This window comes from Terrapene carolina, unplaced genomic scaffold (genome assembly GCF_002925995.2).
Source record: "Terrapene carolina triunguis isolate 2854851 unplaced genomic scaffold, T_m_triunguis-2.0 Scaffold30371, whole genome shotgun sequence".
NCBI lineage: Eukaryota > Metazoa > Chordata > Testudines > Emydidae > Terrapene > Terrapene triunguis.
The window spans coordinates 102,325-118,157 of NW_020694722.1; the positions used below are offsets into that span (position 1 = coordinate 102,325).

Genomic DNA, 15,833 nt, shown 5'->3' on the forward strand with positions numbered 1-15,833 from the left:
TTATCCAAGGTGGTGTCAGGCACTGAACCAGGCCCCTTCTGCAGGGGTGGACAGCAGGGTGGGTACCACTGGGGTTACCTTGGAAGAGGCCCTGCTCTGCTGCAGGCTCACCCTGCACTGGTATCGGGGGGCATCTGCACCAATGGATGGTCAGAGAACCAACAAGGGGAGGAAATGGAGGCGGATACCCAGCACGTCCCGGTGATGGAAATTCCTAGTGCCAGGCCTGGGCAGGTGGCAGAGCAGCCTGGGAGGGGTGAAATCCTCTCCTGTCCCTGGGGACCTGCTCTGCCTGGGAGCAGAGTGGGTCGGGTCAGACAATGGATGGGGCATGTTCCCTGCACTGCCAGCTCCTCAGGCAGTCTGGGGAGTGTTAACCATCCCTGCTCTCTCCTACAGGTCCCTGCCCGGGATGTCCCCATGGCGATGCAGTGGCAGCTGTGTGTGTGCAGCCTGGGGATCTTCCTCTTGGCGTCATGTTCTCTCTCTGGTAAAAACGTTTGAATCTCAATTATTTCCCTCCCTGTCCCTTATGTACGCTGCCCCCTGCAGGCTGGGGTAGGGGGATCTGAGGCCCAAATACACCCCCGCTCCCTGGGACCTCCTCAGTTCTGCACAGTAAAAGGGGCCAGGCCCAGGAGGCTGTGGGGAGGGGATGACATTAGGGTGACCAGGGCGTGTCCTAGCTCTGGGTGGCAGGATTGTCAGATCTTGCAGCAAGAGAGAGGCTTCCAGACCCCCCGACACTGATCCCTTCCTGTACTGCCACGGGACCCGAAGGCACCGTGCTGCTAGACCTGCCCCACTGCGGACCTGGATTCTCATGGCCTGCAAGGCTGAGATCTTCACAGCTGCCTAAGGGAAGGGAGTGTCCAGTTCCCATTGGGATGAAGGGGAGCTTCAGCATCGCCAGCCCCGAACCTTCAAACACTATGAGTCAGGCCTCAAAAATCAGGAGATTGGCAGAAAAATCATAAGATTTAAAAAACCAAAACAAAACAAAACCACTTTTGGGGGTCTTCTTATTTCCCTTGTGTTTTGAGTCTTTGGTCACACTCAGGTCATATTTTAAAGCTTTTCTCTGCAACTATTAGAGCTAGAAACTGCTTTTTTAAAAATGAAAACAGATTCTCACAGAATCACATGCCTTCAGGAGCTGGGGCTTTATGAAAAACACTTAGTAGCCCAAGAGCTGGCAACGCTGGTATGAAAATCTCCTTGTTGGCTTTGAAAATCTGCCCTTTATCCCTCCCCACCTGTAGCCACACAGTGAGTGTCAGGTGCTGTAGCTCAGTCGTCATTCCTCTACATGCCCCATGTTGGGACAAAGGACCATGGAAACCCTTCAGACACAGCTATTCTAGATTCATAAATCACCTTCAAACATTTAATTTCCTCCAGACACCGATCACCAGAACAGTGAATCCTCATCTGAGCCAGTTTCTGTTTTGGGTATTGAATCCATGGAAGGGACGTGCAGCAGCCCAAAGGTCCATCAAAGTCCCGATACCCTCAGGCCAGGCAGAAGCCCTCTGAGGTGATCGCTCAGCAGCCATTGTGGGGCTATGTGGATCTGAAACTGATTCATCAGAGAAGTTGCTCCCAGCTTGTAACTGAATGCCATGGGTCTGTGCAGGGCACTATGAACTGGCAGGTGGCTTCCAGCTGGGACCATCCCTTGCCAACAGAGTGCAAGACAGGCACCTTTGGAGGAGTTTCCAGAGGATTGTAGGACAGCATTGGAGGACTAGCTTGTGCCAGCTGTGGTCTGACTGTACTGCTCTGCGTCCACACTGAGAGTAAGTCAGTTAAGCTACACATGGCTCAACCTTGGGAACCTTCTGCTATGAGCAATACACGACTGAGGGAATTTTGTTTAGCTCAGTGATGCCATCTCCTCTCACTCACTGTGTGTCTGTACGGCTGGACCCTGACTCAGTGACGCCCTCTCCTCATTCCTCTCACTCACTCTGCTCCTGGGGTTGTCTATTTCAGAGAAGTTCTCCCTGGCTGGCTCCCCACGCCCCGTGGTGGGGGTAGTTGGCCAGGATGTGGTGTTACCCTGCCAGCTCTCACCCCCAGTCCGGCTGCCCAGCATGGAAGTGCTGTGGAGGAAAATTGGAACAGTATTTATCACGGTTCACAAGTACTCGGATGAGGGTTCTCAGGACCTGCCGGGGAAGAGTTACCAGAACCGGACGGAGCTGTTCCCACAGGAGTTCAGCAGCGGGAACGTCTCCCTGAAGCTGAAAGGGCTCCAAGGGGCAGATGCTGGGACATACCATTGCTTTGTGAGGAACCCAGAATGGAGCCAGGAAGCCACCACTGAGTTACGGGTCGCAGGTGAGATGCGGCACTAAGGGGCACTGTGTCTGGGCAGCCAGAGCTTCTGTACCCTGGAGGTGAGGGGGGTCCCCAGACTGAGCTCAGAATGGCAGTCCTGTGCTGCAGGGAGCTGTGTGCAAGACTCAGTAGGGGGCGCTTTCCCCTCACACTCAGCGCTGACCCCACTGTGATGCTAGCAGGGTCAGTGCTGCATTAAACAATCTCTTTTCAGTGAGATTTAAAGCTACAGTTCTCAGCTCTCATGCTCATTGCGGTGCTGTTTGAGGGAGTGGGACCTTTACCCCCATGTTCTGCCCATATCCCAGCTCAGGTGATAATTATGTTCGGTCTCCCTGAAACTCCCCCTGCTGTGTCCAAGGGCTGGGATATTGTTTGTTATTCCCTGGGCACTGACCCTATGTTCAGTGCTGCACAAGGACAGTGGAAGGGACGGTCTCTACCCATTGAGATCACTGAGTAACGTAGCCCCAGACAATGCAGTTCAGAAACACCAAGCCCCAGGTGAGGGGCCCTCCTGTGATAATACAGAGTGTTGAGGTTATTTTAAATCCTCTCCCATCTTTGGTGGCTCCTAATGCAAAGGCTCCGCAGGAAATGTGTGCTTTTAGGGAGAGATTTAAATAAGGGGAGGGTGGTTGTGTGCAGCACAGGAAGAGAAATCCAGATATGATGGCTTGGCCCTTGGGCACCATTCCCAGTATGAGAGAAGGACACCAGAGAGGACAGTATGTGGAAGGGAGGCACAGGAGGAGTAGGAGCAGTGATGTAGGTGGGGTCACCATCCTTCACTTCCTGCTCTGTACTGAAAGTGCAGTGATCCTGACAGCTGCTAGGCTCCACCTCAGAAGTGGCTGCATTTCAGCAGCAGGTGCAGCGATCTCTGTGTAGCAGTTTCACACTGCACATTCCTCAGTGAGACTTCAGGGCAAAGTGCTCTATGGAAAGGCAAGACAATCCCCCAAACTGGTGGTTATTCTAATACTTAGATTCACCAAGTCAGCAACAAAACAGCTTCCACAACACCTTAGTGATTACCCAGAAGCCCAAAACAGAGTTCCCTTAAAATAATCCAGCCTTGAACTCCCACTCAGACAGCCAAGTCAAATATGAGGATGACTGAAAATCTTGTTCATCATATAAAAGGTTCTACCAATCCCAAAGGATCAGACACATTACCCACCATATTAATGAATATTTCAGATTTTACCCAAATACACGTGTACAGACAATTCTTATTAACCAAACTAAAATTTATTTAAAAAGAAAAGAGAGTATTGGTTAAAAGATCATTATACACAGAGACTTGGATAACATTTTTAGGTCAGTTTCGTAGCAGAGATGTTGAGCTTTACAGTTGCAAAGTATTCTTCCAGAATTAGTCCATAGGTAACGATCCAGATGGGACTGGAGACCTCAGTCTTGTGACTCAAACTTCCCCTGATGAAGCTTAAGCAGATCTGTGAGAACAGGATCAGGGCCCAAGTGTTCCTTTTATAGTTCTTTAGCAGCCTCTTGACAGCATGCAGTCCTTGGGTGAACAATAGTGGCTTTGGAGTAACCTACTGTTTCCTAAGCACCACCGGTAATTAGCTGCATGGATTAACACAAGGCACCTGCCCATCTCCTGCCATTTGCAGGTAGTTTATTACATATTTCAAAGAGAAATGAAGACAGTGCTATTAGTGCATTCACAGTTCATCTAAATGTTAACATCTTCTTTCATCTCTGATTAACAGAATACAGTGATAGACAGGAACTGTTTGGTTACATTGTCAACCTCTAACAATATCTATGTAAACACATAAAAACACACAGTCATTCTCTACTACTGCGTTTCTAAAGGTTGAATCTGGGTCAATTAGCCTGCTAGTTGTGTAACCCTTTCTAGCCCTGTGTCACAGAGACAGTGTTATTTGATTTCTCCAATCGTCAGGATGAGGGATCCCACGGAGACTTTGCACATAAGGGAGTGGAGCTTTCCAGTCACAGACCTCTATACCCAGAGGTAGCTGGGGAATCACATGGGTGCTACCAAAGACATGATTTCCTGATACACACACTCCCTGTCTCTCCCTGCAGCAGTGGCTCCCGTGTTCATTGAGGTGCTGGGCCCCCAGGACCAGGGGATTGGGCTGGCCTGTAGAACCGCAGGCTGGTTCCCCAAACCCAAACTCCAGTGGGTTGGAAAGAACGGGCAGAACCTGGCGATGGAGATTGTGACCGATGTGACTCAGGACAGGGAGAACCTATATAGTGTTGTGAGTCACGTCACTGTCACAGAAGGGGAAGACAATGGAGACATCAGCTGCATAGTGCGGAATGGCCTGCTGGAGACTGAGCGACAATCGGCCATTCACCTCTCACGTGAGTCCCCCCGTGCTGAAAGGATTACCACAAGAGTGGGGGGGGGGGGTTGGGTTACTTAGGAATTGCACTTGACTTGGGAATTGAAGCTAGACAAATTCAGACTAGAAATAAGGTGCAGATTTTAACAGTGTGGGGAATTAACCAATCGAACAACTGACCACGGGACGTGGTGGATTTTCCATCACTTGGAATCTTTCAATCCAAACTGGGTGTCTCTTTCTCTAAGATCCGCTCTAGCAGGAACAGAAGTTCTGGGCTGGATGCAGAGATCCATGGGAGAGGGTCTCTGGCCCAGGTTATACAAGAGGAGCCTGTATGGTCATAATGGCCCTTCAGGTCTTAACATCTGTGAATTCATGAACTCATAACACACTGGGGCCAGCTTGGAAAACAATTGTTCTCTGCTGAACTTATCTGGACTGGACGTGGTGACTGAGAACTGGCAGCTGTGTGACAGTGACCATCCGAACAGCCAGCTGGTGCAGGCAGGGCTGGGCAGGCTGGGTGGAGCCGCTGGCAGTTGGCTTGTAACAGTGGGTGGAATTTGGGCAGAGCAGAGTCCTGGTTCTTGGAACAGATGCTGCATTGGCTTCTCCAGTTTCAATGCCTCCATTTGCGGCTGTGATTTGAGTGTGGAGGGGACATTTCCTTCCTGTTTATTTCTGGGGCTCTCTGAGCCCTGACTCAGCTGTCAAACCAAGTGGCAAACACCGTTCTCCAGCTCCAGGATGGAACCGTGCTCCTAACGCACTGCACTCTCTGTTTGCCAGGTGACATCTTCCCCCGTGTTTCTCCCTGGCTGGCTGCATTCTGGGTATTGTTCACTCTGGTTCTCATTGCTACTGGAGCTTGTGCATATCTTGGATACGCAGGTAATGGGAATGTGTTATTTGCATGTTTAGAGCCCGGCCCTAGAGAGCAGTGGGCTGAGGCATGGGAATGTCTTATTGTTCAGATATTTACCTTGTGTTGGTTTTAGGAAATAAACCAAACTATCAAACACACTGGGGTGCCCGGCCTCAGCTGTATTAGCGTATTGCTCAGTGTTTCCCTTTCCTTCCATATCTCACTGCAATGTCTGATTCTCTGTCTCACAGCGAAGAAAAAGGCCTCTCAGAAGAAACTCTCCAAAGAAGAGGCTCTGTTAAATCTTGGTAGGTCTCCTGTTCTATTCTTGCTCTGTCTGTTGAGATGTGTGAGCTCTGTGACTGCTTTGTGTTATCAGGGCAATGAAGGGGATAGAGCCAGGAGGTCTCTGCCTCCCCACATTCTCACACACCCTGATGATAACAGGTTGGCAAATGTGTATTTTGCAGTGGAAACCCAATGTTCAGTGCTCATGAGATTCCCTGTATGTGGGTGGGGCAGGGAGATTTTGCCACTCTTACCCTGGGCAATTGGTCGGTGGCTGTATTCTGTATAAAGGAAATGACACTGCAAGGTCAATGACGCTATGTGAGATGATTTCATCCCTGTTATTGTTGAATGAACAGGACACAGGGAGGGTCATTAACCATTGGAGCAAGCTCCCAGGGGTGGTGTTGAATTCTCCATCTCTTGATGGCGTCAAATCTGGACTAGGCACCTTTCTGGAAGCTGCTGTAGCCAAACCTGAGTTATTGGTCTCAGTGCAAGGGGAACTGGGTGAGATTCTCTAGCCTGTGATATATAGCTGTAGATGATTAAATGGCCTTGTCTGGTCTTCAATTCTATGAATCTGTGATGTTCCCTCTCTCGAGATGTGCTAATAGACACAGCAACACTGTTTTTTTTAGAAGTCCACACATCTAATTTATTTCACTGTGAACTTTTTTATATGTAAGAACAATATTGGTTTGCATTGTGATGGTGCTGAGTGGTGCTGACCCGTTCTGCTGGGCACAGTGCACACATGTAGGAAATACAGATGAAAGATGGAGAGACTGGATAAAACATGCCAGCACAGTGACTGGGATCCTCATAACAAGGACAACCTGGAAAAGCCCTGAGGATCCCCCTCTTTCATCTCCTTTGCCCTCTGCCATGCCTCCTTGCAGCCACCATTCCTCCAGCTGTTCTGTAACTAGCCACAGGGGTCGCTGTTGAGTAATTAACCCCACCACATGGTTCTACTGCCCTGCTGCACCAGCCCAAGGCCTGCTCTACACACAGTCCTGCACCAGTTTAACTCAAGGTGTGTTTAGAAACCTAATTAGTTAAACTGGTTCAAGCGTGTGTGTAGAAAGGGGCTAAGGAGTGAGAGACTCCCCAGGTCTTCTGCCTGTTGGTGCATATCACTTACCGCCAGCCCTGCTCCTGTCAACCCTGCCGGCCCCTGAACTGGGTCTGGGAGTGCGGGTATGGGATGTCTGTGACTAATCCCAGTCATTAGGCAGTGTACAGCACCACACAGTTTGTGTCTCTGGGCCTGACTCTTTTCTATTTCCATTTCAGAGACTGAGAAGAGGACCTGGGAAGCAGGTAATTAGCTTAACCGTGGTCCCCTAGTAAATGTGTGTCTGAGCTTCCATGGTATAATGAGATAGAAAAATCATCACATGCTCTGTATGGACCTTAGTCACTTTCATGATCATTTCCCCCTGCCCTCGAAATAAAAAAAAGCACTGGAGAGTTGGCAGCTCACATTTCAGCTTTAATAACAGAGAGTGAATTCAAAGCATATGGAATGATGGGACTCAGGCTAGGTCTACACTGCCCAATGGTTCAGATTATGGGGGTGTTTCACCGTGCCTCAGTGGGTCACAGCTGAGAATACCATATTCAAGACAAACTGCTGAGAAATGGTGCAACCCCACCCCAAACTGGTAGTTATTCTTCCATAAGATATACCAAACCACTAACACAAGTACACTTCTGTCTCATCACACTGGTTAACAAGAAGTCAGAAATGCAGTCTCCCTAGCTATCCCAGCCCTTCTTTCACCACCCAGACACTAGATTTAATACTGAGTGGTTATTTAAAACCAAATTTCATCAAACAAAGTGTTCTTCAAGTCCCAAGAAATCAGCCACATAACCAGGTCAATATACAACTCAGATCTTACTCAATGATCTCGCTGTTGCCAATCCTTTAGTATCTAACATCAAAGGTTTATTTAGAGGAGAAAAGAAAGAGGAGAAAGTTATAATGGTTAAGGAAAACAAATACTGTGACGGATTGGATCACAGAACCCCCCTTGGGAGCTGCCAACCGATGTGCCAAGACTACTTCTATCCCTGTTTTCCCTGCCAGCTCAGGACTCCAGCACCTAGTCTTGCTGAGCCAGACACTCCCGTCTGCTCCAACACAGACCCAAGGTCTGAATTACTTGCCCCAAAGCTGCAGGTTTACCTGAAAACAGCTCACAGAAGTGTACTTGTCTTTAGCACCCAGATGCCCAACACCCAATGGGGTCTAAACCCAAATAAATCCATTTTACCCTGTATAAAGCTTATACAGGGTAAACTCATAAATTATTCACCCTCTATAACACTGATAGAGAGATATGCACAGTTGTTTGCGCCCCCAGGTATTAATACATACTCTGATTTAATTAATAAGTAAAAGTAATTTTATTAAATACAGAAAGTAGGATTTAAGTGGTTCCAAGTAGTAACAGACAGAACAAAGTAAGTCACCAAGCAAAATAAAATAAAATGTGCAAATCTATGTCTAATCAAACTAAATACAGATAAGACCCTCACCAGTTCCAGAATGCTCCCTTTTACAGGCTAATCTCCTTTTAGCCTGCGTCCAGCAATCACTGACACCCCCTGCAGTTACTGTCCTTTGTTCCAGTTTTCCTCAAGTATCCTGGGGGGTGGAGAGGCTCTCTCTTTAGCCAGCTGAAGACAAAAATGGAGGGGTCTCCCAGGGGTTTAAATAGACTTTCTCTTGTGGGTGGAGACCCCCTCCTCACTCCTATGCAAAGTCCAGCTCCAAGATGGAGTTCTGGAGTCACCTGGGCAAGTCACATGTTCATGCATGACTCACAGTCTTTGCAGGTAGAAGCCATTGTCCACATGGTATCTTGTATGTCTCCAGGAAGACTTCTTATGTGGATTGGAGCATTCCAAGATGCATTTTTCCCCAAGTGTTTCCTGATCGGGTACTTAACCTTGCGAATTCCTTCCTAAAGAAGCTGACCAAATGCCTCACAAAGCTTACTTAGAAATCAAGCAAGCATACAACCAATATTCTTAACCTCAAGTACAAAATGATATATGTGTACAAATAGGATGAATAGATATAGTAGACCATAACCTTTACAGAGATATGTTACATGGCACAGGCAGCACAAAACATATTCCAGTTATGTCATATTCCCAAAAAGCCTTATGGGAGGTACCGTCACAAATACATACACTCATTGCAAAATTCTTGGATCAGGTTTGTAGCAGTGGTGGAATAAACTGATGGCTTGTAAAAGACTACCAAAAGATTGGAAGTTCCTCAGTCCATTGCTTTGAATGCTCTTTTTAGTGTAAGTCCATAGTCCAGAGATCAGGGCAGGAAAAAGGCCAATTGGAGATGCTTATGGTTTTTTTTATATATATATATCTTCTCCCATGTGGAGGGAAAATTTTCAGTCTTCATTCCTGGAAAAGTACAGGCACAAGATGGAGTCCAGGTCACATGACCAAGTTACATGCCCTTTCATGCTTTGATGAGTCATAGCAGGAGCCATTACCCATATTCTGGCTGAAATGTCCTCAAGAAGGCCCACCAGGTGGGAATAAGCTTCTTCTATGGCCCATTGTGTTAGTTAATGGGCCATAAACTTGAATGGTCCGTTCACAATGTGCTGTCCAGTCCTATCTTCCACACCTGCACCCTCTCACACATGATACATGCGAAGTCACTGGTAGGGGCTCTGGAATTGAGCTGTGCAGGGTGTTCCCATGGGATAAACACCACCACTGACTGTAGCCTCCTGCTATCCCAGTCCTGGACTCCCTCCCCCAGCCTCAGCTCTGTTTGTATCCCTCAGTTCCCATGAACAGCTTCCCTCCTACTCCAGCCCTCCGCTCCTTAGTCCTGTCCAGCTTTCCCTCCTCTTAGTCTAAGCCTGGGCCCCAAATGAACAGAGACTCCAAACACTGCTATGTTCTGTATGGGCTGTGTGAGATGCACTCTGATCAGCCCCACCAGCCACATTGTTCTCACAAGAGCTGGGGCAGGACCTTGACCCCACGACTCTAGGGGTGGACAGTAACCCCAGTGCCACACAGCCTCACGGACTCTTCCCAGCTAAGTTCCTTCCAACCACTGACCCTAGAGTTACACACTTTTGCAGACTAGCACCACAAAGGGGTTGCCCGACACAGAAATAGGAGATCTGATGCCGGGTGACAGGCTGCAGCAGTGCAGGCCTCTCTCTTCATAACACATGTTCAGTTGTGATGCTCCCTCCCTTCATTCCTGTTAGTGTCATCAGTGGGGGATGCAACCCTCCCTACAATAACCTGGGGAGCCGCCCCCCATAATTCCTTTTTGGGTCATGAGTCCTACAATTACAACATGGTGAAATTTCAGATTAAAATGGCTGAAATAATGAAATTTACAATTTTTAAAATCCCATGACCATGAAATTGACCAAAATGGACTGTGAATTTGGTAGGGCCCTACTCCTTTGGTACAGTAACTCCTCCCTTAATGTTGTAGTTATGTTCCTGAAAAATGCGACTTTAAGCGAAATGATGTTAAGCGAATCCAATTTCCTCATAAGAATTAATGTAAATGGGGCGGGGGGGGGGGGGGGGTTAGGTTCCAGGGGAAAAAAATTTCACCAGACAAAAAACTATATATTATATAGATATACACACATTATATGTTTTAAACAAACAATTTAATACTGTTCACAGCTATGATGATTGTGAAGCTTGGTTGAGGTGGTGAAGTTAGAGGGTGGAATAGGGAGGGATATTTCCCAGGGAATGCCTTGCTGCTAAATGATGATCTAGCACTCCGCTGAGCCCTCAAGGATTAACACATTGTTGTTAATGTAACCTCTCGCATAAGGCAGCACGAACACGAGGGAGGGGAGACAGCATAGCAGACAGAGACAGACACACACCTTGTGTGTGGGAGAAAGAGAGAGATGCACACTGCCCCTTTAAGTAAGCTGACCCACTCTTAAGTGCATTGTCTTTTTAAGTGGATCAGGAAGTTGAGACAGCAGCTGTTGACCCAAGCTCTCTCTGTCTCTCTCCCTCCGTGTCCCCTCCCTGCTCTATACTGAGAAGGAGTAAGCGGGGTGCAGGAGCAGGGGGAGGGGGCACCCTGACATTTACCCCCTCCTTTCCCCCCTGCACAGCAATCAGGAATCTCTGGGAGCAGCTCCAAGACAGAGGGCAGGAGCAGCACATGGCAGTGGGGGGAGAGATGGCGTAGCCAGTGCTTCCTTTTCTCCAACTTCTCTATTGCCCAGTCCTGCAACGACTGGGGTAGATCCACCTGACACCCTTCTCTTGGACAGAGGAATGCTCAACCCCTCTCCGGTTCTCAGACTTACTGCGGCTGAGAGTGGGCACACTTTCATACTCACACACGTACGTCCAGACTGGCCATGTCTGTGTATAACGTCCAGAGAAGGGGGAGAGGTGGACAGGAGATTATCCTGTATAGTTTGTCCAGAATCTCCAACTTGCTTCCACTCTTGGGAGGGCTGTTCTTTTACACCCTGGGGTCTCCTGCGGCATCTCTTTCAGAGATTCCAGTCCAGGCCGGCTGCCTGTGGCTTCTTCACAGTGTCCCCAAACCACGCCAGCTCCAGGGTCTCAAAGGCAGACAGTTGGATTTCACTGGACAGTTAAGCTTTGCAAATGTAATCTCAGTCCTGTAACTTGTATTGCCATTGGTTTGCCTCTGTCTATATTTTTTTCACAGCCAGCTGGGGCCGAAAGCAGTTCTTCTTTGTACTTAGCATGGTCTACGTTGATTTTTTTTTTTACCTTGAACGCAGTGCAACTTTCTCTTTGTTTCTGGACCAAGCTGAATTTCAAATTAACCCGTTCCTTTCCTCAATAGACAAATTGCTCCCATTGTGTGTCAGAGGTTTTTGGTGATGTAAGGGTTTCTCTGAGATATGTAAGTTTATCTAAATTGAAGGTACCTTCCATTGGGCATTGTTTAAATGGATTTGCACGCGTGTAACGATTCCAATTCTCTAAATACCTGCAGGTTTTCGGACCATAATGTACGTACATAAAATAAGCTGGGGTACCCTTAGGGGGTAAGAGGGAATACTTAGACTGTCCCCCACCCATTTTCCAATCACACACACAGGGGGGATGCCCTGTCCGCACTAGCGGCACATAAACTAAGGATCTCTCCCTACAAGGTACTCACACAGGAGAGACTAACGAGGATGGCCATGACCCTCCTACACCTCCCTTCAGCAAAGAGCGCCGGTTAGTCTCAGAGAGACGGCACCGCTCACACTCTTTGCATCCAGCGAGATGATCAGACTGTCAGTGGCTCACACAGAGAGGAAAAGGGGGAGGGAAGAGGGGCACACACACTCCTAGACCCAGGTAGCTTCCTCACCGGACGATGCCAGGCCGAGTCATCCTACCGTGGGTCGGATCTTCTACAGATCCTCTAGTTACCGGGCTTGTGTTAGAGTAGTTCTGGTTATGAGCCAAACGACTTTGCAGAATACTCTGGGCATCTTCCGGTAACTCTCAATTCACACTGGTGTACACACACACTCCAAGGCCTCTATTTCTAAATACCACGATGCATCTATACCTTATGTCCGGACTCAATACACTATGAGGCGGTAACAACCCCTCTTGAGGCGGTAACAACCCCTCTTGAGGCGATGCGTACCTAATGCATTTCCCTTATGCATATGGGGGCGGCCAAACTAACAGTTCCCCAGTACCGCATACAACTACCTTATTGAGGGTGGCAAACTAAGTCCTCAGTACCACTTTAACTAACCTTGTTGGGGGCGGCAAAACAGTTACCCAGTACCGCTCTGCATCTGATCTTGCTGTACAGTCAATAAGTTCAGATGGCGTAAGCCCAACAGGGACAGACAGTCTCCACGGGCAGTCCTCCTCCTATACCCCAATAGAGATTTCAAAAGGTCTCCTACCTCTCTTGTGGCCCCATGGGGTTCAAAGGGGAATGATCCGTAGCAGCTGCCACTGTCTCAGTAGGCATTGCCATCCCGGACGAGCCCCCAAATTGTCAGAGAATAACAGAGTTCTCACTCTTTTGTTTGGGTACAGCAAATCAGATACTTTATTCTCTTTAACAGCTGTGTAAAGGAAGAAAGTGCACTAGGACATAGGGTCTCCCCCTCCTAGGCAGGTCTCTTCACAGGTAAACAATTACAGCAAGCATTTATACCTTTTGATCCAGACAATGAAAAGCAACCGCAGCATTTTGTTTATACATAGGTCATTCTGATATCTTGTTTTTCTCCCTAATGTAGACTCTCAGTCTGCATTCCATATTATTTACACATTATCTACACAAGGTCAAAACAACTTCTCACACAGTTCTTTCCCACTCACCTCACACATTCCTCGCTTCTTCAAATCTCACGTTATTAGGGTTACAGTTAGCCTGACTCTTGCTAACAAACTGTCATGCATTGCAATCCCCTTCCTGTCAGTTCTTTCTCTGCTTCCACAGCTGCCTTGATAGCCTGCTGGGCGGCTGCAGCACAGGGAACTTAGGGGAGTGGGGAGCTGATAGAGGGAGCTGATGAGGGGCTGCCAGTCCACCCTGGTTCCAAGCCCCCACCAGCTACCTGCAATGGGCTGATCTTCCTGCAAGCAGTGGACAAAGCAGGCGGCTGCCAAACAACGTTAGAAGGGAGCATTGCGCAACTTTAAATGAGCATGTTCTCTAATAGATCAGCAACGTAACAACGAAACAACGTTAACCGTGATAACTTTAAGTGAGGAGTTACTGTACATCTACACTGCAGGTGGGAGCAAACATCCTAGCTCGGGTAGCCAGACTCATGCTAGCTCTGCTTCAGCTAGTGCGCTAACAACAGCAGTGTGACTGGGGTACCAGGTGCAGCAGCTCAGGGTAGCCACCCATGTACATAACCTGAGGTTCTGAGTGGGTTTGTACTTGAGCAGCTGGCCCAAGCCACTGCATGTCCTGCCCCCGGTTATCCTGCTGCTTTTAGCGCACTAGCTCGAGTGGAACTAGCACTCGTCTGTCTGCCCAAACTGGGAAGCTCACTCCCAGCTGCAATGTAGATGTACCCAGAGTCTGGAATAGCCCTGTGTCACTGTGCTTGGAACAACCCTCGCTGAACCCATCATGGTCTTTTCTTCTCTCCCCAGCATGTCAGGACCTGAATGAGGAGCTTGGTAAGTTCATCCACATCCCCATTAGAGCCCCTGGGCAGAGGCTTCTAGCCACACATGGTGCTGAGCAGATCCAGAAGCATCGACACCACAGGGCAGGGCTGAGTGAACAGTTCAGGCCAAAATCTGAGTCACATTCGAGTCACCCCAGTCCCACTGCAGCGCTGTGAGCTCTCTGCAGCAGACACAGGGTTACCTGCTCTCATGTCTGGATAGACAGACAGGTGTCACCTGGCCTTTGACAATCCAGTGCCAATCACATTGTTCTGATGCAGCAGAAGGGGGCCAGCCACTTTCTATTGATGACTGCGGCAGTGCAGACTCTTCTGGGCCATTTTCCAAAAGATGGAGATGAGAAAGAAGCCAGATTCAGGCTCACGTTTCCATGCTTTGTTGCCAAGGACAGATCCCAGATGTGAGGTCCAAGCAACCATAGGCTCGTCCATCCTCTAGTTACACCTGGATTGTGTAGCTTTGATGCCTCTTTAGTTACACATAAAAGTAATTCCCCTTAGTGTTGAGAATGTCAGAGCTGTATCAGGATCCAGACCCAAGTCTTCTGTCAAGGTTAGATGCTTTGTAAATCCCAGGGCTCCTGTGTGTTGGTGCGTATCACTAACCGCCAAACCCAATCCTATCAAAGCTACTTGTTCCTGCATTGGGGCTGGGAGTGTGACTGTGGGGTGTCTGCAACTAACCACAGTCATTTTGGGGCACAGAGCATCACACAGCTCCAGTCTCTGAGTCTAACTCTTTTCTCCTCCCTATTTCAGAAGCTCAGAAGAAGGCCTTTGAAACAGGTACTTGGCTAAACCCTAGTAAACGTGTTTCTGCACTTTCATATGGTAACAAAATAGAGAAATCCCAATATACATTTTATGGACTTGAGTCACCTTCCTGGTCATCCCCCCCTGCCCTGGAAATAAACAAACACTGCAGAGTTTGCAGCTCACATTTCAATATCATCTTTTACAACAGAGAGTGAATTTATTGCATCTGGGATGGCGGGACTCAGGCTATCTCCACACGGCCCAAAAATGTTCAGATTATGGAGGTGTAAATAGCAATGCACCCCAAAGTGCTGCATTGTGACAACCCATGTGGATGCTCTGGGTATGAATTAAAAGGTTCCTAGTTTGCATTAACATAGTCCTGTCTGAAGAAGACTGTATTAGTGCAGACTAGGTACTGTTCAGTGCACACCAGCAGCATCCACACAGGACAGTTACACAGCAGCACTTTGGTGCATGCTGCAAATCACAATCCTGTAGGCTCAACTATGGGGGTCTGAGGCTGGGTGAAAGGCTGCAGCAGTGCAGGCCTCTCTCTAAGTGATAGTGTGTTCTGCTGTGACGCTCTCTTCCTTCATTCTCGACAGTGCCATCAGCTGGGGCAATTTGTGGGCTCTGTCTAAGGGATGATCTGGGACCTTGTCTGTTGTGCCTTAATAACAGTTGTTTCTGACATGTGCTGTCAGTTCTGAGACCCTTGGCTCACTGGGTACGTCTACACTGCAGCTGGGAGTGAGCTTCCCAGCTCGGGTAGCCAGACTCACACTCACTCCGTTTGAGCTAGTGAGCTAACAATAGCAATGTGGCTGAGAGTAGCAGGGGCAGCAGCTGAGGGTAGTTGCCCAAATACGTACCCAGGGGGTCTGAGTGGGTTTGCATTTGAGAGGCAAGCTCAAGCTATTACACATATTACCCCCGACCACCCTGATACTTTTAACTCACTAACTCAAGCAGAGCTAGCACTCGTCTGCCTACCCAAACTGGGAAGCTCACTCCCAGCTGTATTGT

The 15,833-nt window shown here is 48.4% G+C and overlaps 1 protein-coding gene across 1 annotated transcript in view; it reads left to right on the plus strand.

Annotated features, from left to right (window-relative positions):
• The first annotated feature begins 398 nt into the window (after positions 1–398).
• Positions 399–15,833, plus strand: part of LOC112103004 (butyrophilin subfamily 3 member A2-like) — a 29,531-nt gene continuing 14,096 nt past the window's right edge. Inside the window, exons 1-8 of the mRNA XM_029914095.1 lie at positions 399–490; positions 1,996–2,343; positions 4,426–4,710; positions 5,484–5,585; positions 5,811–5,867; positions 7,147–7,173; positions 14,011–14,037; positions 14,808–14,834. Coding sequence (XP_029769955.1) covers positions 421–490; positions 1,996–2,343; positions 4,426–4,710; positions 5,484–5,585; positions 5,811–5,867; positions 7,147–7,173; positions 14,011–14,037; positions 14,808–14,834 — 943 coding nt within the window. The 5' untranslated portion in view covers positions 399–420. The remainder of the gene's footprint in view (positions 491–1,995; positions 2,344–4,425; positions 4,711–5,483; positions 5,586–5,810; positions 5,868–7,146; positions 7,174–14,010; positions 14,038–14,807; positions 14,835–15,833) is intronic.